This window comes from Bombina bombina, chromosome 2 (assembly GCF_027579735.1).
Source record: "Bombina bombina isolate aBomBom1 chromosome 2, aBomBom1.pri, whole genome shotgun sequence".
NCBI classification, from domain to species: domain Eukaryota; kingdom Metazoa; phylum Chordata; class Amphibia; order Anura; family Bombinatoridae; genus Bombina; species Bombina bombina.
This window is the reverse complement of record NC_069500.1, coordinates 993,190,707-993,215,574: the sequence shown is the minus strand read 5'-3', so window position 1 is coordinate 993,215,574 and position 24,868 is coordinate 993,190,707. Positions and strand designations below refer to the sequence as shown.

The 24,868-nt window shown below is 33.9% G+C and overlaps 1 protein-coding gene across 1 annotated transcript in view; it reads left to right on the top strand.

The window, feature by feature from the left end:
• LOC128649957 (collagen alpha-1(XXV) chain-like) overlaps window positions 1-10,359 on the top strand; it is a 368,739-nt gene extending 358,380 nt beyond the window's left edge. The window contains exon 4 of the mRNA XM_053703536.1: window positions 9,945-10,359. Within this exon, the coding sequence (XP_053559511.1) occupies window positions 9,945-10,021 (77 nt within the window). The 3' untranslated portion in view covers window positions 10,022-10,359. The remainder of the gene's footprint in view (window positions 1-9,944) is intronic.
• The last annotated feature ends 14,509 nt before the right edge of the window (window positions 10,360-24,868 follow it).

Sequence of the window (24,868 nt, the reverse complement as noted above, 5' to 3'; positions counted from 1 at the left end):
CAGCAAGCACTATCCAGATGCTGAACCAAAAATGGTCCGGCTGCTAAGCTTAGATTCCTGCTTTTCAAATAAATATACAAGAAGAACGAAGGAAAATTGATAATGGGGCAAATTAGAAATTTGCTTGAAATTGCATGCTCTATCTGAATCATAAAAGAAAAAAATGTGGGTTTTACAGTGCCATAAAACAGGTTGAGATCTTTGCATATCCTAAAAAAAAGCTAATTTATTTAAAATAGTTTGCATAAAAAAAATGTTTGAAAATTGCTGGCAAGTATTTTAAACTAATTTTCAAAAATAAGCTAAATGAATTACATAGCTAAACTGCCTGGAGCAGCTAACACCCCTCTTATTAGTGTTTAGACACAAGCATTGTATTTCAACTGAGTTCACATCTTCTAGACATGCTCCAGCAGATAATCCCTATTCATTTTTGCATTCTACCAAAAGAACAATAAACATAGATACAGCCATAAAAGGAATTGTGTGGGGGGAGTTAGAGCTTTACAATTCAGAAACTAAAAAGAAAGGGTTAATGGTGAGGCACTGCAGTATAAATTTGCAGGTAAAGTAATTAAAGTACATATTATATTATTTTGTCTCTATCCCAACTTGTTTTATGTCCCTTTAATATTCCTTTAATGTGATTTGAAAATCCTATGTTTGTATTGTGCATTTAAAATAGTTCAGACCTTACAACTGTCTTTTTTTATTGTGTGCAAAAAAACAACAAAAAACATTTATTTTTCTGTTAACATTCCAGCATTCCACTGCTCCACCATGTCTCTGTTTCATGAAATATTTATATTTTATCAAACCATTTAGGACTTATACTACATCATTATTTAGACTGCTTTCAAAAAAGTGCTTTAGCTGTTCTGTGTAAACTATTAAACTAGAGTAGGTCTGAACAACGCTAGTTTTGAGCAAATACTTGTACTGCAGGATAACATAGAAAATGTGTATCCTTCATATCCCCTGTCTTGTTGCAGTCTATTTTAAGGGCTCGATTTATCAAGCCCCTACGGCTCGCCATAATTAATCAAGCAGCGGTCACCAGACCGCTGCTTCCCTAAGCTCTTCGAGTCCGACCGAGGAGATTGACAGCTCCTTCCCACACGTGATTGGATGCGCGCAGGCAGGGGGCGGGATTGCACGCGAGCGCAAAATTGTGCTCGTGTGCAATGTTGATTACCTGCAGTAATTTTGCCCCACCACAGGCGAGCTGAGGCGTACAGGGGCGCATATACGTGCCCCTGTACGCCTCAGCTTTGATAAATCTAGCCCTAAGTATCCATAAGGTTAAAGGGACACTGAACCCAATTTTTTTCTTTCATGATTCAGAAAGAGCATGCAAATTTAAGCAACTTTCTAATTTACTCCTATTATCATTTTTAATTCATCCTCTTGCTTTCTTTATTTGAAAAAGAAGGTATCTAAGCTATTTTTTTGGTTCAGGACCATGGAAAGCACTTGTTTATTGGTGGGTGAATTTATCCACCAATCAGCAAGAACAACATATGGGGGGGGTAGTTATCAACGCGTCTACTTTACCTGTCTTCGCCAGTTCAATACGCCCGCCTAAGCTCGCCTACCATCGCCGCCGCAGACCTGCAAAATTTCGCCTAAGTTACCAATAAAGCTGTCAAAAAGCTGCGCACCAAGTATGGGGCGATGAGCAGCGGATTGTAAGAGTTATCACTCATCCGATCTCACTGCTCTTCGGCTTTTTCACAGCTTTATTGCTAGCCTGTCACTAAGCACCCACACTAACTACACTGTTCTACCCCCTATACCGGTGCCCCCAGAGCCCCCCGCAACTAAATAAAGTTATTAACCCCTAAACCGCCGCTCCTAGACCCCGCCGCAACTCTTATAAATGTATTAACCCCTAAACCGCTGCTCCCGGACACCGCCGCCTACATTATACCTAGTAACCCCTATCCTGCCCCCCCTATACCGTGGCCCTCTATAATAAAGTTATTAACCCCTATCCTGCCGATCCTGGACCTCGCAGCAACTAAATAAATAGTTTAACCCCTAAACCGCTGCTCCCGGACCCTGCCACCACCTATATTAAACTTATTAACCCCTAATCTGCCCCCCTACACCGTCGCCACCTATAATAAGTTTATTAACCCTATCCTGCCCCCCTACACCGCCGCCACTGTAATAAAATTATTAACCCCTAAACCTAAGTCTAACCCTATCACCCCCCTAACTTAAAATATTAATTAAATAAATTTAAATAATATTTCTCTTATTAAATAAATTAATCCTATTTAAAACTAAATACTTACCTTTAAAATAAACCCTAATATAGCTACAATATAAATAATAATTATATTGTAGCTATCTTAGGATTTATTTTTATTTTACAGGCAAATTTCAATTTATTTTAACTAGGTACAATAGCTATTAAATAGTTATTAACTATTTAATAGCTACCTAGCTAAAATAAAGAGAAATTTACCTGTAAAATAAAAACTAACCTAAGTTACAATTACACCTAAAACTACACTATACTTTAATAAATTATTCCTATTTAAAACTAAATACTTACCTGTAAAATAAACCCTAAGATAGCTACAATATAATTAATAATTACATTGTAGCTATTTTAGGATTTATATTTATTTTACAGGTAACTTTGTATTTATTTTAGCTAGTTAGAATAGTTATTAAATAGTTATTAACTATTTAATAACTACCTAGCTAAAAGAAATACAAAATTACCTGAAAAATAAATCCTAACCTAAGTTACAATTAAACCTAACACTACACTATCATTAAATTAATTAAATAAATTAACTACAAATAACTACAATTAAATACAATTACATAAACTAACTAAAGTACAAAAAATAAAAAAGCAAAGTTACAAAAAAATAAAAAAAATAAGTTACAAACATTTAAAACATATTACAACAATTTTAAGCTACTTACACCTAATCTAAGCCCCCTAATAAAATAACAAAGCCCCCCAAAATAAAAAATGCCCTACCCTATTCTAAATTAAAAAAGTTCTAAGCTCTTTTACCTTCAGCCCTTAAAAGGGCCTTTTGCGGGGCATGCCCCAAAGAATTCAGCTCTTTTGCCTGTAAAAGAAAAATACAACCCCCCCAACATTAAAACCCACCACCCTCATACCCCTAATCTAACCCAAACCCCCCTTAAAAAAACCTAACACTACCCCCCTGAAGATCATCCTACCTTTAGTCGTCTTCAGCCAGCCGAACCACCGATGGAACCGAAGAGGTGATCCGGAGCGGAAGAAGTCATCATCCAGGCAGCGCTGAAGAAGTCTTCTATCCGATGAAGTCATCATCCAGGCGGCGCTGAAGAAATCTTCCATCCGGGCAATGTCATCTTCCAAGCAGAGTCTTCAATCTTCATCCATCCGGAGTGGAGCAGAGCCATCTTCAGATGAGCCGACGCGGAGCCATCCTCTTCTTCCCGATGACTACCGACGAATAGATATTCCTTTAAATGACGTCATCCAAGATGGCGTCCCTACAATTCCGATTGGCTGATAGGATTCTATCAGCCAATCGGAATTAAGGTAGGATAAATCTGATTGGCTGATTGAATCAGCCAATCAGATTGAAGTTCAATCCGATTGGCTGATCCAATCAGCCAATCAGATTGAGCTCGCATTCTATTGGGTGATTGGAACATCGGTTCGTCTGAAGATGGCTCCGCTCCGCTCCGGATGGATGAAGATTGAAGACGCCGCTTAGAAGATGACATCGCCCGGATGGAAGATTTCTTCAGCGCCGCCTGGATGATGACTTCATCGGATAGAAGACTTCTTCAGCACTGCCTGGATGATGACTTCTTCCGCTCCGGATCTCCTCTTCGGTTCCATCGGTGGGTCGGCTGGCTGAAGACGACTAAAGGTAGGATGATCTTCAGGGGGTAGTCTTAGTTTTTTTTAAGGGGGGTTTGGGTTAGATTAGGGGTATGTGGGTGTGGGTTTTAATGTTGGGGGGGGTTGTATTTTTCTTTTACAGGCAAAAGAGCTGAATTCTTTGGGGCATGCCCCGCAAAAGGCCCTTTTAAGGGCTGGTAAGGTAAAAGAGCTTAGAACTTTTTAAATTTAGAATAGGGTAGGGCATTTTTTTATTTTGGGGGCTTTGTTATTTTATTAGGGGGCTTAGATTAGGTGTAAGTAGCTTAAAATTGTTGTAATATGTTTTAAATGTTTGTAACTTATTTTTTTTATTTTTTGTAACTTAGCTTTTTTTATTTTTTGTACTTTAGTTAGTTTATGTAATTGTATTTAATTGTAGTTATTTGTAGTTAATTTATTTAATTAATTTAATGATAGTGTAGTGTTAGGTTTAATTGTAACTTAGGTTAGGATTTATTTTACAGGTAATTTTGTATTTCTTTTAGCTAGGTAGTTATTAAATAGTTAATAACTATTTAATAACTATTCTAACTAGCTAAAATAAATACAAAGTTACCTGTAAAATAAATATAAATCCTAAAATAGCTACAATATAATTATTAATTATATTGTAGTTATCTTAGGGTTTATTTTACAGGTAAGTATTTAGTTTTAAATAGGAATAATTTATTAAAGTATAGTGTAGTTTTAGGTGTAATTGTAACTTAGGTTAGTTTTTATTTTACAGGTAAATTTCTCTTTATTTTAGCTAGGTAGCTATTAAATAGTTAATAACTATTTCATAGCTATTGTACCTAGTTAAAATAAATTGAAATTTGCCTGTAAAATAAATATAAATCCTAAGATAGCTACAATATAATTATTATTTATATTGTAGCTATATTAGGGTTTATTTTAAAGGTAAGTATTTAGTTTTAAATAGGATTAATTTATTTAATAAGAGAAATATTATTTACATTTATTTAATTAATATTTAAGTTAGGGGGGTGTTAGGGTTAGACTTAGGTTTAGGGGTTGATAATTTTATTAAAGTAGCGGCGGTGAAGGGGGGGCAGGATAGGGGTTAATAAGTTTAATATAGGTTGCGGCAGGGTCCGGGAGCAGCAGTTAAGGGGTTAAACTATTTATTTAGTTGCGGCGAGGTCCGGGATCAACAGGATAGGGGTTAATAACTTTATTATAGAGGGTTACGGTATAGGGGGGGCAGGATAGGGGTTAATAACCTTATTATAGAGGGCGACGGTATAGGGGGGGCAGGATAGGGGTTAATAGGTATTATGTAGGTGGCGGCGGGGTCTGGGAGCGGCGGTTTAGGGGTTAATACATATATTATAGTTGCGGCGGGGACAGGGAGCGGCGGTTTAGGGGTTAACATATTTATTATAGCTTGCGGTGGGCTCTGGGCGCGGCGGTTTAGGGGTTAATCAGTTTATTAGAGTGGCGGTGGGCTCTGGGAGCGGCGGTTTAGGGGGTAATACATTTATTTAGTTGTGGAGGTGTAGGGGGGACAGATTAGGGGTGTTTAGACTCGGGGTACATGTTAGGGTGTTAGGTGTAGACATCTCCCATAGGAATGAATGGGATGTCTGGCAGCAGCGAACAGGAACTTTCGCTATGGTCAGACTCCCATTGATTCCTATGGGATCCGCCGCCTCCAGGGCGGCGGTTTGAAAGCCAGGTACGCTGGGCTGGAAAAGTGCTGAGCGTACCTGCTAGTTTTTTGATAACTAGCAAAAGTAGTCAGATTGTGCCGCACTTGTTTGCGGAACATCTGGAGTGACGTAAGCATCGATCTGTGTCGGACTTTGTCCGGCGGATCGAAGCTTACATCACTAAATTCTACTTTTGCCGGTATCTAGGGCTTGATAACTTAGGCGAATCAGCCTCGCCACAAATACGTTGCGGAATTCCAGCGTATTTGAGGTTGACGGCTTGATAACTACCTCCCAGTGTGTTCACCAAAAATGGGCTGGCATCTAAACTTAAATTCTTGCATTTCAAATAAAGATACCAAGAGAATAAAGAAAATTTGATAATAGGAGTAAATTAGAAAGTTGCTTAAAATTACATGCTCTATCTGAATCACAAAAGAAAAAATGTGGGTTCAGTGTCCCTTTAAATTAGAAAAGCTTGCAAACAGAACACCTTCACTTCGCTAAATATTACACCATTGAGATGAATGGGATATTTTATTTAATTATATTTGTAGCTCCAGGGTTTTCAATAAAGAAATATTGCAATGTCTGCATACTCCTACAGAGGCAAGTGTTTTACACTAACATTTCTGGCAATGTGTTGCCAGCTTTTGATCTGCACCTGCCGTACTGGGCTTAAAAAATAGTGCTGTGCACACATCTAATAAATACAATCATTTATTGCGAGAAGAAATACAAAATGAATGTACCTGTTAAGTCTCATAAAACAGACTTTGCATACTAAGGCAATTTTTCTACAAAAGAAAAAGTGTTTACTAGCTATGAATCAGCCTTGCAAAAAAAGAAATCCAATATCAAAAAAGAATTAAAGATACATCTGTTAGCGCTTTTATGCTGTCGCAGCATCTTGTATTACTCAGATATCAGAGCAAGTCAGAAAAGCTAATTGAAAGCATTGATTGGGACTCTGTAGCCACTCGGTTTAATAAGGTTGCAAAATATGGGGTTTGATTGGCCAAGCATTTAGTTCATAGTACCCTGAAGGTATGCTTTATGTAGACTAAGCTAATCAGTGCAAGGTGAACATATTTCACAGCAAGCGAATAGCTGCATTTTTTATAGAAGGCTTGGTGGTGCAGGTGATGAAGGGAAAGCTCTAGAGGATACTGTGCCTACATATACATTTGCTATATACACAAAAGCAATTCTAACAGCAGAGGATTTAAGACCCAAACACCTCACTTTTTAAGAAGCTCTCTAAAGTCCTTCTCCACGGCGGAATTCAATCCTGTTAAACTTGCTACCTGGTGGTCCATGACCAAACTAACTGTGGCCTTGTATAAATTACACAGCTGGATGCCAAAGCACACCTATAGCGTACAGTGGGCCACTAAGTATCTCCCAGCATGCTTCACTTCAGAAAAACACTGTCTCTCTATGTAATTCAAGCTTCATGGTACATTTGACGTAATGATTCAATTAGACTATTTTCTATAAACCTATACATTTTAAACATAAGTAATTCTGTGCATATTGTAACACTGTCTAGAATTCTTTAAATCCATAATAAGACTGATATGCTACCCTCTCTGTAAAGTACAGTTTTTCAGGGTATCTATGAGTAGGGCTGTAAAGTTCTACTAGTCCACTACTTCAATACATAAAGTATACCAGTGGACAAGTAAGAATTAGAGAGAGAGAGAGAGAGAGAGACATTTAAGGGGAAAACTTATCTCCCTGATGAAAGAATATCAAGACAAATGTGTATGAGAATGTACTATTTTGGTACCAAATCATACAGCATTTTGTAAATTATCGGGGTGAGGGAGATCTGGAGCACAAGATGAACAAGCAAAATAAAGTGTAAAATCACAACACACTATTAATTAGAAAATAGTGTGTTGTGATTTGACACTATATTTGTCTCTTTCATCTTGCGCTCCAGATCTCCCCCACCACGATTTGTTTCCTTCAGCTGTAGGACAAGCAGCCTGTTCATGAGAGCAGCAGTTTTGAAGATTGCCAGAGTGTAACATATAGAGAAAACATTGGATTATTATTTGAATTTGAACTAACAACCTTACTGTGTAGCAGCAAGCAAGACTGTTTCATTGCCACTTTCTATTTTTGGGAAGATTAACTGTTACATTTTTATACTAATTTGAAGAAGCGCTTCTTTTTTGCCCCTGTTGTCATTTTGTGAATTATACTTGCGAGGCATCACCTGAAATGCCCATGGAATGCTCCCTTTTGCATCTTTGCAATGTGTTGTGAAGAGAATTTGGATCATGTTAAGGGCCATAATAGTGGAAAACTTACATGCTCTAATTTCTTAGAGTATGTCACTTTAAGACTATCTGCAGTGAAATCCGCAACTGATCCAATCAGCAGCACTAGTTGCACAACCCATCTGTGTAACTAATGGTGCTGATTAGATCACCAGTGGTTTTCCGCTTGGGACTAGAATTGCTCGGCTGACTCTCAGTGGTGTTTCTACTGTGTGTTTAACGACTGGGGGGGTTAAATTCATAGTAGTGCAGGGTCGATAGCCTTAAAATGACATGCTATAATGAATTAGAACATGTAATTTTTTGACTATTATAGCCCTTTTAAAATTTTTGTAATTTATGAAATTTAGTAGGATGCATTATGTAAAATTTAAGTGTGTGTATAACAAAATACACAATGAATAATAATGATATAATATATACTATTATTTTAATAAAAAATATTAACTGTTACAGTTAATAACCATACTATATAGTGCACATATTATCTTTAGATATATCTCTTAAAAGGGACAGTATACACCAATTTGCATATAACTGCATGTAATAGACACTACTATAAAGAATAATATGCACAGATACTGATATAAAAATCCAGTATAAAACTATTTAAAAACTTACTTAGAAGCTTCCAGTTTAGCTCTGTTTAAAAGGTAATAAAAAATGGAGATAAGGGAGCCATTTACCAATATTTTAGCTCTGTGTAGTAAAATCAAACTAGAGGTGCAGACCCTATATAACTATGGGAGAAAATAAGGAGAAGTAATCCTTATAAAAAGATAGGGAATTCAGCACTCTCATATACACATTTAAAGAGACAGAGATAACTGTTTAAAAGGTAACTGGAACACCCACTGCAAGTGGGAAAAAGCAGGCACTCCCCACTCCCCCTTCCTCTGCATATGAAAAGACCCTTTACACAAACAGAAGCAAGCTGAAGTAGGTATACATCAGTATTCTCCTAAAACTTTGGGGCTTGGTTAAAAGTCTGAAAATCAGAGCAATGTTATTTAAAAATAAGCAAAACTATATATTTTAAAAAAAAATGTATGGGCTATATAAATGGATCATCTACAAAACATTTATGCAAAGAAAAATCTAGTGTATCATGTCCCTTTAACAGCTAGATAACCAACCAATTTACTTTCAATTAGTCTACTATAAATAAATATTATACACAAAAATAAATATACAGTATAAACCAATTGTATTATCTTTATGTATATGATTTACAACACGAATTGCACTTTTTTGCAAGCACATTTATTTGCGTAAAATTACCCACTATGAAGATTATAGATATTTCTAATTGCACATTCAACAAACAATACAAATACACTTACAGAATCCTAACCTTTAGGGGCTAAGGTCCTATGGGGAAAAAATGCTCTGGAGTATCTGTGTAACATTCATATAATTTTTCTTAGCTCTCTAAATTAATTGCCCTTGAACTTGAATCAAACTGCAATTAGAGGGGCCGAATTATCAAGCTCCGAATGGAGCTTGACGCCCCTTGTTTCCGGCGAGCCTTCAGACTTGCTGGAAACATAAGTTATGAAGCAACAGTCTAAAGACCGCTGCTCCATAACTTGTCTGCCTGCTCTGAGGCGGCGGACAGAAATCAACCCGATCGAATATGATTGGGTTGATTGACACCTCCCTGTGAATCTGCAGGGGGCGGTATTGCCAAGCAGTTCTGGCGAACTGCTTGTGCAATGATAAATGCTGCCAGCGTATGCTGTCGGCTTTTATTAATGTGCAGCGGACATGATAATCTACATCGTATAATGTCCGCTCGCACTTTGATAAATATGCCCCAGAGTGTGATCACGCAAATTGTAGGTTTCTTAATGAGCTATTAAGGAAACCAGAATTTTAATGTATAATTAATTTTGTTAAAACTCTTATGAAATTATTATGTTGCTATATTTTCTAATTAGTTCTTACCTTAAAAGTGTTGCTTAATAAGAATAAAAAAATAAATGAATATTGCATTTTTACTAATATTGCTTTATTCACATGAATATTTGTATTACATTGTTTCTGCCACTGCTAACAAGCTTGTTTGTGTTTTTTTTTTCTTTACAGGACCTCCAGTAAGTATCCTGCATCTTTTCAAATTGGTTAAACACATTTTTTTAAATCTCCAAACATTATATGAATAATCAACCATATGAGCTTATCTAACTGTAAGTAGACATATTCATGCTTCATTTATTGTCAGGGTACAATGCATTAACAGGAAAGAAGATTTTGCATTCAGGTATGTAATTTTATTAGAGATGTTAGTATTTGTCATTACTGTGTAGTTCCTGTAAAATGTTTAATACAACGTGATGCACCATCATTATTATTTACATTGCCAGGTTTTTCTGTTAATAAAGGCGCATGAAACTCAATATTAAACGTTCAGACAGAGCATATAATCTAAAGAGGAGCTTCATTTTACTTCTCCTCTCAAGTTTACTTTGCTCTCTAGGTATGCAATGCGCTAAAAGGAGCTAGCTTGATGCCCCTGTTTCCGCGCGAGCCTTCAGGCTTGCCGGAAACAGCAGTTATGAAGCTGCTGTCTTAAGACCGCTGCTTCTCCACTTTGCACCAAATATGTCACTACTTGCTATATTCGCAATTAGTCCTGCTCAGACCAGGACATCTCCCTGATCACATGACTTTTTATTTATTATCTATTGTCTTGCATTTTAGCCAATTAGTGCTGTGTTGTGCACAACTTCATGGGTGTGAGCACAATGTTATCTATATGGCCCACCTGAACTAGCAGTCTCCTGTTGTGATAAGCTAAAAAAAAAAGCATGTGATAAGAGGCTGTCCGTAGTGTCTTAGAAACACTTAGAAACCAGTGGTTATTTGACACTTTACTATTTGAATAAGTACCTGTGATGGTGATTGGCTACCAGCCTCTATTTAGGATTCCATGCTTCTGATTAAGCGCATGTGTAAATGCACAAAACGCGTCAGATGTTTTTGATTGCCTTCTTTACATCTGTGTAACTTTGCCGAATAAACTAATATGATTCAAGCTTCTTGGCTCTGGTTTTGCTCTCCTGTCTTCTTGGATGTAGGTCTTAGAAACAGGCAGAAAATTAGAGGTTTAAATGTTATAAAGTATATTAATATAACAATGTTGGTTATGCAAAGCTGGGGAACAGGTAGTAAAGGCATTATATATCTTTTTAAACAATAAGAATTTTGGTGTTGACTGTCCCTTTAAACTGAATAAGAAAATAACATGAGTGTGCATGAGGCACTCTGCCTTGCAAGTCCTGGGACAGGCATACTGATTTGCTGCTTAAAGTCCTTTACAATCGGGTGTGAATACTTAAGACATTTTGAGGTAAAATATCTTTCGAGATGTTCAGGTGATATTTTCTAGTCAGCTTTTTACAGCTATGCTGCATCACTTTCAAGTGTTTCAACATATAGGAACATCTATTTATAAATACAAAAAACATTCTGCTATGTAAATACACAGTATAACACTTTATTAAATATAAATATTTAATTAATATAATTTGACATGTTTTCATCTTCTTAACTACAAAGGGCTCCAATGCACACACACATACACATATATAATATATACACACCTTTGCACACCCTTGTCAGTCAATTTGCCTGTGCAGAGTCCCCAACAGATACAAAAATAAATACCTCAGTGCTGACCGGGTGCAAGGTATTTATTTCTGTGTATATATATATATATATATATATATATATATATCTAAATGTGTGTACATTAGGGATGGGCGAATGTTTCGCAACATTCGAAAAACGGCACAAATTTTAACACATTCGTTCGTTCGAATCGAATTTCGAATGTTTACATAACATTCTAACATTCGATTTCCGAATATTCGGTTTCGAATTTTACGATTACATTTGAAAATATTCGAATTCGAAAAATTCGAATTTAGATTGTAATAGTATTTCTAATGCTTTTTCTTTAAATGTAATATTCGAATTATGCAATATTCGAATTCGAAAAATTCGAATTTAGATTGTAATAGTATTTCTAATGCTTTTTCTTTAAATGTAATATTCGAATTATGCAATATTCGAATTCGAAAAATTCGAATTTAGATTGTAATAGTATTTCTAATGCTTTTTCTTTAAATGTAATATTCGAATTATGCAATACGTGTATTCGAATTTGAAAAATTTGAATTTAGATTGTAATAGTATTTCTAATGCTTTTTCTTTAAATGTAATATTCGAATTATGCAATACGTGTATTCGAATTCGAAAAATTCGAATTTAGATTGTAATAGTATTTCTAATGCTTTTTCTTTAAAGGGACACTGAACCCAAATTTTTTCTTTTGTGATTCATATAGAGCATGCAATTTTAAGCAACTTTCTAATTTACTCCTATTATCAATTTTTCTTCGTTCTCTTGCTTTCTTTATTTGAAAAAGAAGGCATCTAAGCTAAGGAGCCAGCCAATTTGTGGTTCAGAACCATGGACAGCACTAGTTTATTGGTGCTGTCCAATCAGCAAGGACAACCCATGTTGTTCACCAAAAATGGGCCGGCATCTAAACTTAAAATTCTTGCTTTTCAAATAAAGATACCAAGAGAATGAAGAAAATTTGATAATAGGAGTAAATTAGAAAGTTGCTTAAAATTCCATGCTCTATCTGAATCATGAAAGAAAATTTTTGGGTACAGTGTCCCTTTAAATGTAATATTCGAATTATGCAATATACGAATTCGAAAAATTCGAATTTAGATTGTAATAGTATTTCTAATGCTTTTCCTTTAAATGTAATATTCGAATTATGCAATATTCGAATTCGAAAAATTTGAATTTAGATTGTAATAGTATTTCTAATGCTTTTTCTTTAAATGTAATATTCGAATTATGCAATATTCGAATTCGAAAAATTCGAATTTAGATTGTAATAGTATTTCTAATGCTTTTTCTTTAAATGTAATATTCGAATTATGCAATATTCGAATTCGAAAAATTCGAATTTAGATTGTAATAGTATTTCTAATGCTTTTTCTTTAAATGTAATATTCTAATTATGCACTATTCGAATTCGAAAAATTCGAATTTAGATTGTAATAGTATTTCTAATGCTTTTTCTTTAAATGTAATATTCGAATTATGCAATACGTGTATTCGAATTCGAAAAATTTGAATTTAGATTGTAATAGTATTTCTAATGCTTTTTCTTTAACTGTAATATTCAAATTATGCAAAACGTGTATTCGAATTTGAAAAATTCGAATTTAGATCGTAATAGTATTTCTAATGCTTTTTCTTTAAATGTAATATTCAAATTATGCAAAACGTGTATTCGAATTCGAAAAATTCGAATTTAGATTGTAATAGTATTTCTAATGCTTTTAAATGTAATATTCGAATTATGCAATATTCGAATTCGAAAAATTCGAATTTATATTTGAATTCGAAAAATTCAAATTTATATTCAAATTAAAAAAAATCGAATTTCGAATGTAGACATTTGATATAATTATAAACATTCGAATTCGAAAGTGACATTCGAAAACTGTAAATAACATTCGATTTTCGAATTTTTAAGAATATTCGTTCTTATCAACATTCAAATTTAGAATTCGAATTTCGGTAATAACATTCGTTCTACATTCGAAATTCGAAAATTTGCACATTCGCCCATCCCTAGTGTACATATGTATTATATGTGTTTATATGTGAATATACTTTATGTCTGTAAATACATATATACATATATAAATACATAAATACACATATATAGACACACATATATATATATATATATATATATATATATATATACATATATACTGTATATACATACCTCCTTTTATTGTGCTTTGCTTTATTGCGCTTTTCAGATATTGCTTTCTTTTTTAAATTGAAGGTTTACAGTGGGTATTGAAAATAATCACCCCCCTTGAAAATAATCACATTTTGTTGCTTTGCAGCCTGAAATAAAGACAGACACAGTTTTGGTTTATCCCGTTGTAATTACTCAGTGCAACTTATAACATGCAACTGAAAGATATAACACCAACATGTCTGACAAAAATAAAGACAATTCAAAAACAGAAACACTGAGTTGAAAAAAGTATCATCCCCTTGTGTCATTATTTTGTTGAACCATCTTTTGCTTTAATTACGGCCTTTAGTCTGTTGGGATGTTGCATATCTAGACTGTGCAATATTTGCCCACTCTTCTTTGCAGAACTGCTCTAGTTCTGTTACATTTGATGGTGACCATTTGTGGACTGCAGTCTTCAAGTCATGCCACAGATATTCAATGGGGTTTAAGTCTGGGCTATGACTAGGCTATGCAAGGACATTCAGCTTTTTTCTCCTTCAACCACTGTGTGGTCATTTTTGCTATGTGCTTTGAGGCATTGTCATGTTGGAAGGTAAACCTTCCCATTGACAACTTCCTGGCAGAGGGCAGCAGATTTTCCTCAAGAATTTGACGGTATTTTGCCCCACCCATTATTCCTTCTATCCTGGCAAGTGCTCCAGAGAAAACACCTCCGTAACAGTTTATTACCACCTCCATGCTTTACTGTAGGTATGGTGTTATTTGGATGGTGAGCTGTACTGGATTTCCTCCAGACATATCGTTTGGTGTTGAAGTCAAATAATTAAATTTTAGTCTCATCTGACCATAACACCTCAGGATCTCCTAGGTGTGTTATGGCAAAGCTCAGTCGTGACTGCATGTGGCCTTTCTTGAGGAGTGGCTTTTTTTGCAACCCTCTTATACAAGCCACATTTGTAAAGAATTTTTGATATTGTTGTCACATGCACACAATGACCACTCTTTGTCATAAATTCCTTCAGAGTGGCTGTGGGCCTCTTGGTAGCCTCTCTGACCAGTTTCCTCCTGGCTCTTTCATCCAGTTTGGAGTGACGTCCTGATCCAGAGAGGGTCTGTGTTGTACCAAATACCTCCCACTTCTTAATAATAGACTTCACTGTACTTCTAGGCATTGATAAAGCCTTTGATATTTCTTGAATCCATCTCCTGACTTGTGCCTGTCCACAACATTATCCCGGAGATTTTTTGACAGTGCCTTGCCACCCATAGTTGATTGTTTGCTTTAGTTGCACTACCAGGGACTGAGATGCTCCAGGAAAGCACTTTTCCTGCTGAGCTAATCAATATGCCCACAGCTGATCACAGTTGAAGGTTAAATGGCTTTGTGTCTGCCATTGAGAAGGTGATTAGCTACACCTGATTGAGTTTACAAGTAATTTTAGGAGGGGGTGATCCTTTTACCAACTCAGTGATTCTGTTTTTGAATTGTCTTTATTTTTGCCTGACATGTTGGTGTTAGATCTTTCACTTGGACGTTATGAGTTGCACTGAGCAATTACAACTGGATAAACACAAACTGTATCTGTTTTTATTTCAGGCTGCAAAGCAACAAAATGTGATTCTTTTCAAGGGAGGTGATTCTTTTCAATACCCACTGTATACAACCCTGTATCAAGCAAGTCTATCAGAGCCATTTTCCAACATATATACACACATAAACACACACATACATATGAATATATATATATATATATATATATATATATATATATATATATATATATATATATATATATATATATATATATATATATATATATATATATACACACCTATAGATAAACACCACCAGCATTTTTTAGCAATAAACTATTTTTTAATTAAGGTATGTAATTGTTTTTTTAGACATAATGCTATTGCACACTTTATAGACTACAGTATAGTGTAAATATAACTTTTATATGCACTAGGAAACAAAAATAATTAGTGTGACTCACTTTATTGCTATATTCACTTTATTGTGGTGGTCTGGAACCGACCCTGCAATATTTTCGAGGTACGCCTGTACATATAAATCTTTAGACATGTGTATGTATGTATTTCTATGTTAAAGCCCTTTGCCTGCCTTTTTTTCCCTAACACCTGAGACCTCATATCTTTGAGCCTTTATAACCTTTTCTGCAATATTTTTTTTTTATATTTTTTATTAGGTGGTGTTATTATGAGTGTAACTGTACTTTGTAATGTATTTTTAATGTATTTTGTGAGACTTTTTTGTTTCGCGAAACAGTTAACCAGAGTACTGAGGTTGTGCTAACCTGACGCGCATTAACTTCATTTGAGCTCAAGTGATCGCATTTACTTTCAACTTGTAATACATGCAGAAAACCCTGCACTCTGCACAAACAGCAATAGTAAACCCCTTATCGCTTGCATGTAACTGTTAACGCGCCATTCATAATCTGGCGCTTATGCAATGCAGTATTTAAGTGCTATTATATGCTATGAGTTTAATATCCCTTTAAAATTTCATCATATATTATATGTGCGCCCAAAGTAAAACAGGATCTACCAGAAGAATTGTTCACTAATAGATCTCATGGCTGTTGTGTAATTTCCCTTTTTAAGGGAAGAACATTCTACCATTTTCCAGTTTATAAATTGATTAAGGGATCAAATGAGCAAAGTTCATATTAAAAAGACAGTACATTGTAAAATAGTTTTTACATTAATGCATTTTCAATAACTTGTTATACGAGCTGTAGAGTATAAAATGTATGAGCAATTGCATTTTCAGGTTTATTTGTATATATGAAGTAGCTGGTTTTGTGCTAATATCATATCATTATGTTATAAATTTGTGTACACAGTCTTGCATCTTTATCTTATATTTTTCTGTAAACCAAAGCTCAATACTTAGACAGAACAATGGAAAATTATCATTTTATTGCTTACCTATCCTGCACCCCAATGAGAGTGTAATTTCTTCAGCTGGCTGCGTCTACATAGGCTTGTCAATAGTCTAGACTTCAGTATAGAAACTTTCAGTATAGGTGAGTATACCACAGGATAAATCAGCTATTTCAAATGCTGCAATAAGGGTAAAGGAGCTACTTGTAAACAATGTAATACACTCCAACAGGTTAAAGGGACAGTCAACACCAGAATTTTTGTTGTTTAAAAAGATAGATAATCCCTTTATTACCCATTCCCCAGTTTTGCATAACCAACACAGTTATAATAATACATGTTTTACCTATGTGATTACCTTGTATATAAGCCTCTGCAGACTGCCCCCTTATTTCAGTTATTTTGACAGACATGCATTATAGCCAATCAGTGCTCACTCCTCGGTAAATTCACATGCATGAGTTCAATGTTATCTATATGAAACACATGAACTAACACCCTCTAGTGGTGAAAAACCATTTCAATTAGAGGTGGCCTTCAAGGTCTAAGAAATTAGCATATGAACCTCCTAGGTTTAGCTTTCACCTAAGAATACCAAGAGAAACAAAGCAAAATTGATGATAAAAGTAAATTAGGAAGTTGTTTAAAATTATATGCCTTATTTGAATCATGAAAGTTTTTTTTGGACTTGACTGTCCCTTTAAATGGATCATTGAGAACAAATTAAAGGGGAGAACATTTTTGGGTGAATTGTCCCTATAATTCAACTTTTACAATGTTTGCAGTATATTAGTGATTAAAAAGAACAATATTTAGGCTTATCAAGACAATCTCTTAGCTCATCCCATCTTTGTATTCTACTAAGCAAATCCTGATCAGCAATACATTTTATATATAGCAATGAAATTACAGTGTAACCCCTTGATCAACAATAAATTAAATACAAGACAACATTATGTACTTGTGCTACTTTTTGCTAATATGCTTTCAGGAAAATTTCTGAAATTACATCAATTTAAATGAAAAAAATCTTATAAGTGGAGCACTGTTTAGAGGAACAACAATACTGAAAATGTAAAATAGATCTAACAAAACCATTTGCAGCGAAACAACAATTTATTTTCAATACACGAAGCAGCACTAACATAACAGAAATAATTCACATAATCACTGACCTTTCAAGCAATGAGATTGAGGAATGACCTTATTGTTTAGCATCACAGGATGACATTCTATACTCACAAAACACTTTTATTCACAGTAATAAATTAATCACTCAGTACATGTACAGTATACACAATGCAAATAAAACATCTCTATTCTCTCAATATTCTAATGCAGATCATATATTTTGTTAGTTGAAATGATCTAACTAAATAACCAAACATTTTTATTTAATATTTTATACATAAATAACTCTGAACTGCAACATATCTTTGGCATTTTCATATTGCTATGGAATATTATATACTTTGAAAAAAACATAACAAAAAAATATTTAGTGCTTTTTTGAGTTTCATGCATAGATTTTACTTGGCAATTTGTCCATGATACCACTTTAGACACTGACCACAGCTTTTATTTACAGCATATTGTGTGTATGAGATCTGGATATGGAAATGTATTATATCACTTTTATTTACAGCATATTGTGACTATCAGATCTGGATATGGAAATGTATTATATCACTATATAACCGATTCATATAGCAACTATGAAATGGCATAGCAGATTATAATTATATTACATAGACTGTTGACATAGAATGGAATTTAATAACTATTCCTAAGTGTGTGTGCTGCTAGGAACTGGTGAACGTTTATAAACAATAATTTTAAGGTAATGGATGTTGGTCAAATGTGTTTGTTCTAATCAAATGTTGACTATATCAATAGATTCAGTAAGACACTGACAAAAACATGCAATTTTCAGTACGCTGCTGGCTACTGTCACCTCATTGTACTGGGTAGACTATAAAATTTAACCTTTATTAAACAGCATCATGAACTAGTTACAATTCCTGTATAGTGTTTTATTCACATACTGAATCTATATGCTTTTTTTCTGTAGTGGAGAATATTCCTTTGTATCCATTGACAATATTTACAGAAAACAATATGTGGCATTTTCTTTCTTTTTTTTTCTTTTTTTTTTAAAACATGAATTTTTTTTTTGTGACTTTTTTTTTTAAATAGAAATATTAAAGGACTAGTAAACACAGTAGATTTGCATAATCAATACATGCATAATAAAAAGACAATGCAATAGCACTTCATCTGAACTTAAAATGAGTAGTAGATTTTTTTTTCTGACAATTTTAAAAGTTATGTCTATTTCCACTCACTCTGTACCATGTGACAGCCATCAGCCAATCACAAATGCATACACATACCATGTGACAGCGATCAGCCAATCACAAATGCATATACATTTATTCTGTGAATTCTCGCACATGCTCAGTAGGTGGTGGTGACTCAAAGAGTTTAAATATAAAAAGACTGTGCACATTTTGTTAATGGAAGTACATTGGAAAGTTGTTTAAAATTGCATTGTCTATCTGAATAATGAAAGTTTAATTTTGACTTGAGTGTTCATTTAATTTATTATCTCCCATATCTGTTGTCGCAAAATACAATGAAACAAAATAAAATATATCTACTGTAAATTTCCACTAACCTGCTATAAAGATTATTTTATATAGTGAATTATAAAAGTAGTGTAAACTTTTTGTTTTGTTTCATTGTATATGTGTTAACATTTTGTTTTATTTTTTTTAAATTACAGCTTAATTGTTATTTAATTAAAATAAATATTTACAACTACATTTATAATTTTCCGGTGTGATATTTCATAATTGATAATACTTGTATTAGTTTTAAATAAAAAAGAGGAAATATAAGATATTTTAATATTACTGCCTACTTGCCTTTTCTAAAAAAATGTGTCCACCTGTCCGGTTTAAGAAATCCAAGGAAATGAAAGCAAAAAGAAAAAAAGGGGGAACAACAAATACAATGGTAATGCTAAATGAACCACTATATAAAAGAAACAAAACAATCTGATTCAAATTAAAATGGCCAAAAGATACAATAAAACATATTACACCATATCTGTTTATCAAAATGTTATAACATATTCATGGACAGGATTCATTGGTTTAATTATCACATTTAATATGCCTCTGCCTTATTTAGTGCTAATAATAACATTTTTCATTATGAAGACCATGTGCTCAATGCTTTTTTGTATTATGTTAATAACCAACAACATCAAGAAAAGTTAATTGAAATGTTTAAAAACTCAAAATATCAGATTGCAATGTAATACAATGAATATAAAAACTGTTTCCTAAAGGTTACATGACTAATTTTGTTGGTATATACTTGCATCTTAATTGCAAGTGACCTGATTTGCTGGAACTAATCTCCTGTTGTGCTTTGGAATCAGGTATTTTGTATGGTTATCAAGAACCTAATACATCATAGCTTGGAGAAGAAGATATTTTTCCAGCTGTGTTAGAGCATCAAATATTCTTTTAGTATTGGATGAACCTTGCAATAAAGTAATGCTTACCTGACTCATTTTTGGTAGTGTTATCTATTTTTTTCTAATCCAGGCAATGCCTTTTGGCACTAAAGTTCTCAAGACACAAATGCCCACAATGTGAAGTCTTAGCTGGCATAAATTAGTAACTAATTTGTACCTTCTTATGGAGTAAGTTGTGCAATATTAAGTATAATTAAGATGACCTTGAAAGACTACTAAATACAGTTGAAATGTATAATGAACAAGTAAATAATAAAAAGGCAATGTAATAGCTCTGAAGTTTAAATGACCATTAGATTTTTTTCTGACAAATTTCAGAATTTATTTAAATTTACCAGCACCCTGTATCACATGACAACCAATAGCCAATAATAGACTCATATAACCATACACTGTGAATTCTTGCACATGCTCAATAGGAGCTGGTTTCTCCTAAAGTGGGCGTCTAAAAAGACTGTGAACAATTTGATAATGAAAGTAAATTTGGAAGTCTCTTAAAACTGCGTGCTCCATCTGTGTACTGAAAGTTTAATTTTGATTTTAGTGCAACCACATCATCTACTTAGCATGTAGCAATTATATTTTATTTTATAAATACCTCTTAAATATTTATTTTACTACATATATATTTTTCTCCACGAGACCATTACTAATATAGGCTACCTTTTCATGATATGAGCTTATTTTATTTTATTAAAAAGTGAAAATCAATTAATTAAATAAAGGATATCAAAATACACGCAGAGCATTATACCAGAATTCCTAGTGCAACAATCCTACAATGTGATAAATACTAAAGAATGCCTGATAATGCTCATTATTATCACTGCTCTAGTTTTTAAAAAAAAAAATACTATTGATAAAGTCTGGATTTAGAAGCCCTTATCGATCAAAGTGTTCGGTATCATATTGTAGTTACCTTCCTGTATCAGGTTTCCTTAAAGGGACATGAAACCCAAATTTTTTTTTCTTTCATGATTCAGATAGAGAATACAATTTTAAACAACTTTCTAATTTACTTCTATTATCTAATTTGTTTCATTCTCTTGGTATCATTTATTGAAGGAGCAGCAATGCACTAATGGTTTCTAACTGAACTCATGGGTGAGCCAATCACAATCGATATATACAGTATATGCAACCACCAATCAACAGCTAGAACCTAGGTTCTCTGCTGCTCCTGGGCTTGTCTAGATAAACCTTTCAGCAAAGGATAACAAGATAAGGAAGCAAATTAAATAATATAAGTAAATTGGAAAGTTGTTTAAAATTGTATTCTCTATCTAAATCATGAAAGAAACATTTTGGGTTTCATGTCCCTTTAAAGGGCCCTTATAATGAAAAAAACATACATGCTTTAATTTGTTAGAACATGTAGTTTATCACTATTGACTGGCAACTCCGCAATTTTTTTCTTCACTATATTTTTTGTCAGGGGATAAATTCAGCATCTTTAAATTCAGTTTTTTTAGATATGTTTACAGACATAAAGGTTTCAGACTGATAGTCGTTTTCAATTCTTAATGAAAATCTATGTCTGCTATTTTCTATGGGATTCCTCTTTAGAGCAGCAGAGTTAAACAATGCTAAACTAGTTCCTAGTGCTACTGCTACAAGCCAGCAGCATTTTTTATGAGGTTGGGAATGGCAAAAAAAAAGTAAAGCTTTCAAACTTATTAGCTGACATATTTAAATCGTGTAAATTCAAAGCTTTTTTCAGCTGCAGAAATGCTTGTTCCCCCTTTAATGTAATAAAAGTGAATACATTCAACTAATTTTTTGTTGCATGCATTTGTTTGTTTTTTTATTTGTTCATGAAATGGTCTGCTTGTCTATTGTTTTCCGAAGAATGCAATAAATGTGAAAAAAATTGTCAGTTTATCAAGTTGAACTAGTCCAAATACAAATGTATTATCTATTGGGGGTTTTTGGGCAAAGAAAATACAATGTATTCTGCAATACTACATAATGATTGTAATTAAAAAAGTCAGGAATCTGTGAAAGGATCACAAAGAAAGAGGGCGCCTCCTAGTGCAACACTGCGAGATTGGTAAAATAGCAAATCTTGTGATATAATAAATACTCACACACGAAGCAGCACCAATGTGCTAATTGACACAGGCTGGGGAATCACAGTGACCCAGCTACACTGATCCTGCAGCAGGATGATGGGATCCAGGATATCCAAGCAATGAGGTGGAAAGGATAGGCTCAGGCTTCCATAAAATACAGCGTATTTATTAAAATGTATAATAAAAACAGAGGGGTGTATAGACTTCGCCCAAAATGTAAAAACAAATGTTGAGACAGATTGCAACGCGTTTCTCAGCCAAACTGTCTGTTTCCTCAGGTATCTATCTAACTAATGGAAGCTCTGACCTTTTAAGACTGTGGGTATACCTAACAACCCCTCCCACCACATATTAAAGCAATTAATAACTAACTGATGACAACACAGTCCAGCATTTGCTGAATATAATAATTTACACAAATAAATACATAATTATTGTACATGTTAACATAAACCAAAATAAAAGGTTATCATTTTGTTGCTATCATCTAATAAAACAATAAAAAATAAAAAATAAAAATAAGTAGTATAAAAACACAATGACCTACAGCTTTGAGCAATCAAAGAATTGTTGGCTCCATAAGGGTGAATGTCTGTGCACATCATTGCAAATCATATCTTATTCCATTCTCTATGAAAGGATCAAAGCCTTGATATTCGTATTTATAAAAAAATATATATTTTTATATGCAATCTTTAAAGTTGGCTGAGATCAAAAGATAATATAGCTTCATCCGATACATGTAAATGATTATATTCAACATATGCTGGACTGTGTTGTCATCAGTTAAGTGTTAATTGCTTTAATATGTGGTGGGAGGGGTTGTTAGGTATACCCACAGTCTTAAAAGGTCAGAGCTTCCATTAGTTAGATAGATGCCTGAGGAAACAGCCAGTTTGGCTGAGAAACGCGTTGTGCTCTGTCTCAACATTTGTTTTTACATTTTGGGTGAAGTCTATACACCCCTCTGTTTTTATTATACATTTTAATAAATATGCTGTATTTTATGGAAGCCTGAGCCTATCCTTTCCACCTCATTGCTTGGATATCCTGGATCCCATCATCCTGCTGCAGGATCAGTGTAGCTGGGTCACTGTGATTCCCCAGCCTGTGTCAATTAGCACATTGGTGCTGCTTCGTGTGTGAGTATTTATTATATCACAAGATTTGCTATTTTACCAATCTCACAGTGTTGCACTAGGAGGCGCCCTCTTTCTTTGTGATCCTTTCACAGATTCCTGGTTTTTCGCTGTATATCTATGAGAGGAGCTGCTCACCATTGTTCAACTGATTTCCATTAGCCACATTTGGATTGCCATACACAGACGAGTCACCTTAACTACTGAAAGTACAAGGACAATCCCGATTATTGTCTTACAACACCTTATAAAGACTCAGCTAAGTTATTTATACACTTTGGAGTGATATATGATATGACTGATGATTTTAGTCGCCTGTTTGTATTGTATGTTTATGTATATTAATTATACAGGTCACACTGTGACCACTCATTTATTCCAACTGCATTGTACCTCACTTACAGATTGTTATACTTGTGCTAGATCCACACACTCTGTACTCTCTATATGCCTAACATACTAATAGCCTCATTATAGCGCCCCCTACAGTTGGACACCTAGGTGTTATCAACAGTTTTTGTAATTAAATAAAGTGCACTATTAAAATTTAGTGCTAACTGTCCAGAGCAAATGTGGTAATTTATACATACTATTTACTTTTTCCAGGGGCTGCATCCCTGGACTAATCTGAAAGAGCAAAACACTGTGGATATTGCTAACAAAATTACTATTTAAACAGTTTAAAAGGTTTATTGATAAATACAGATCTATACTATGCATACGCATGGTTTTAATATACCTTTAAGTTAAAGGGACATAAAACAAAAAAAAAATGTGATAATAGAAGCAAAATACTCTTTCTAAAATCATAAAAAGAAAACAATTGGGTTTCCTGTCCCTTTAAAGGGACAGTCTAGTATAAATGAAACTTTCATTATTCAGATTGGACTTTTAATTTTAATCAACTTTCAATTTACTTTTATCATCAAATTAGCTTTTTTCTCTTGGTATTCTTAGTTTAAACTAAACCTAGACAAACTCATATGCTAATTTCTAAATCCTCTCTTTGCAACACAAAGAGACAGAAAGTACATGTGGGCCATATAGATAACACTGTGTTCAGGCACAGGGGGTTATTTAAGATCTAGCACAAAACAATGCTAAATTTAAGACAAAAGATAATAAACAGTCACAGTCATGTGATCAGGGGGCTGGAAGAAGGTTCCTAGATACAAGGTAATCACAGAGGTAAAACGTATATTAATATAACTGTGTTGGTTATGCAAAACTGGGGAATGGGTAATAAAGGGATTATCTATCTGTTAAAACAATAACAATTCTATGGTAGACTGTCCCTTTAAATCAATACCTGAATACAGAGAAAACATTGTCAGTCTCATGAGAAACATGATACAGAGAATGATTTTGATATTAATCTTTGCTTCACACTCACACTTTTGTAACTTTTTGACACACTATGGCACTTGCAGCATTCTCATTAATACAATGTACATGGTTTGTTCTTGAATTCATTTTGATTGTTTGTGTCTTAAGGGACTTTTTTGAAGTAGCTGATAAGAAAATCTTCTTTGAAG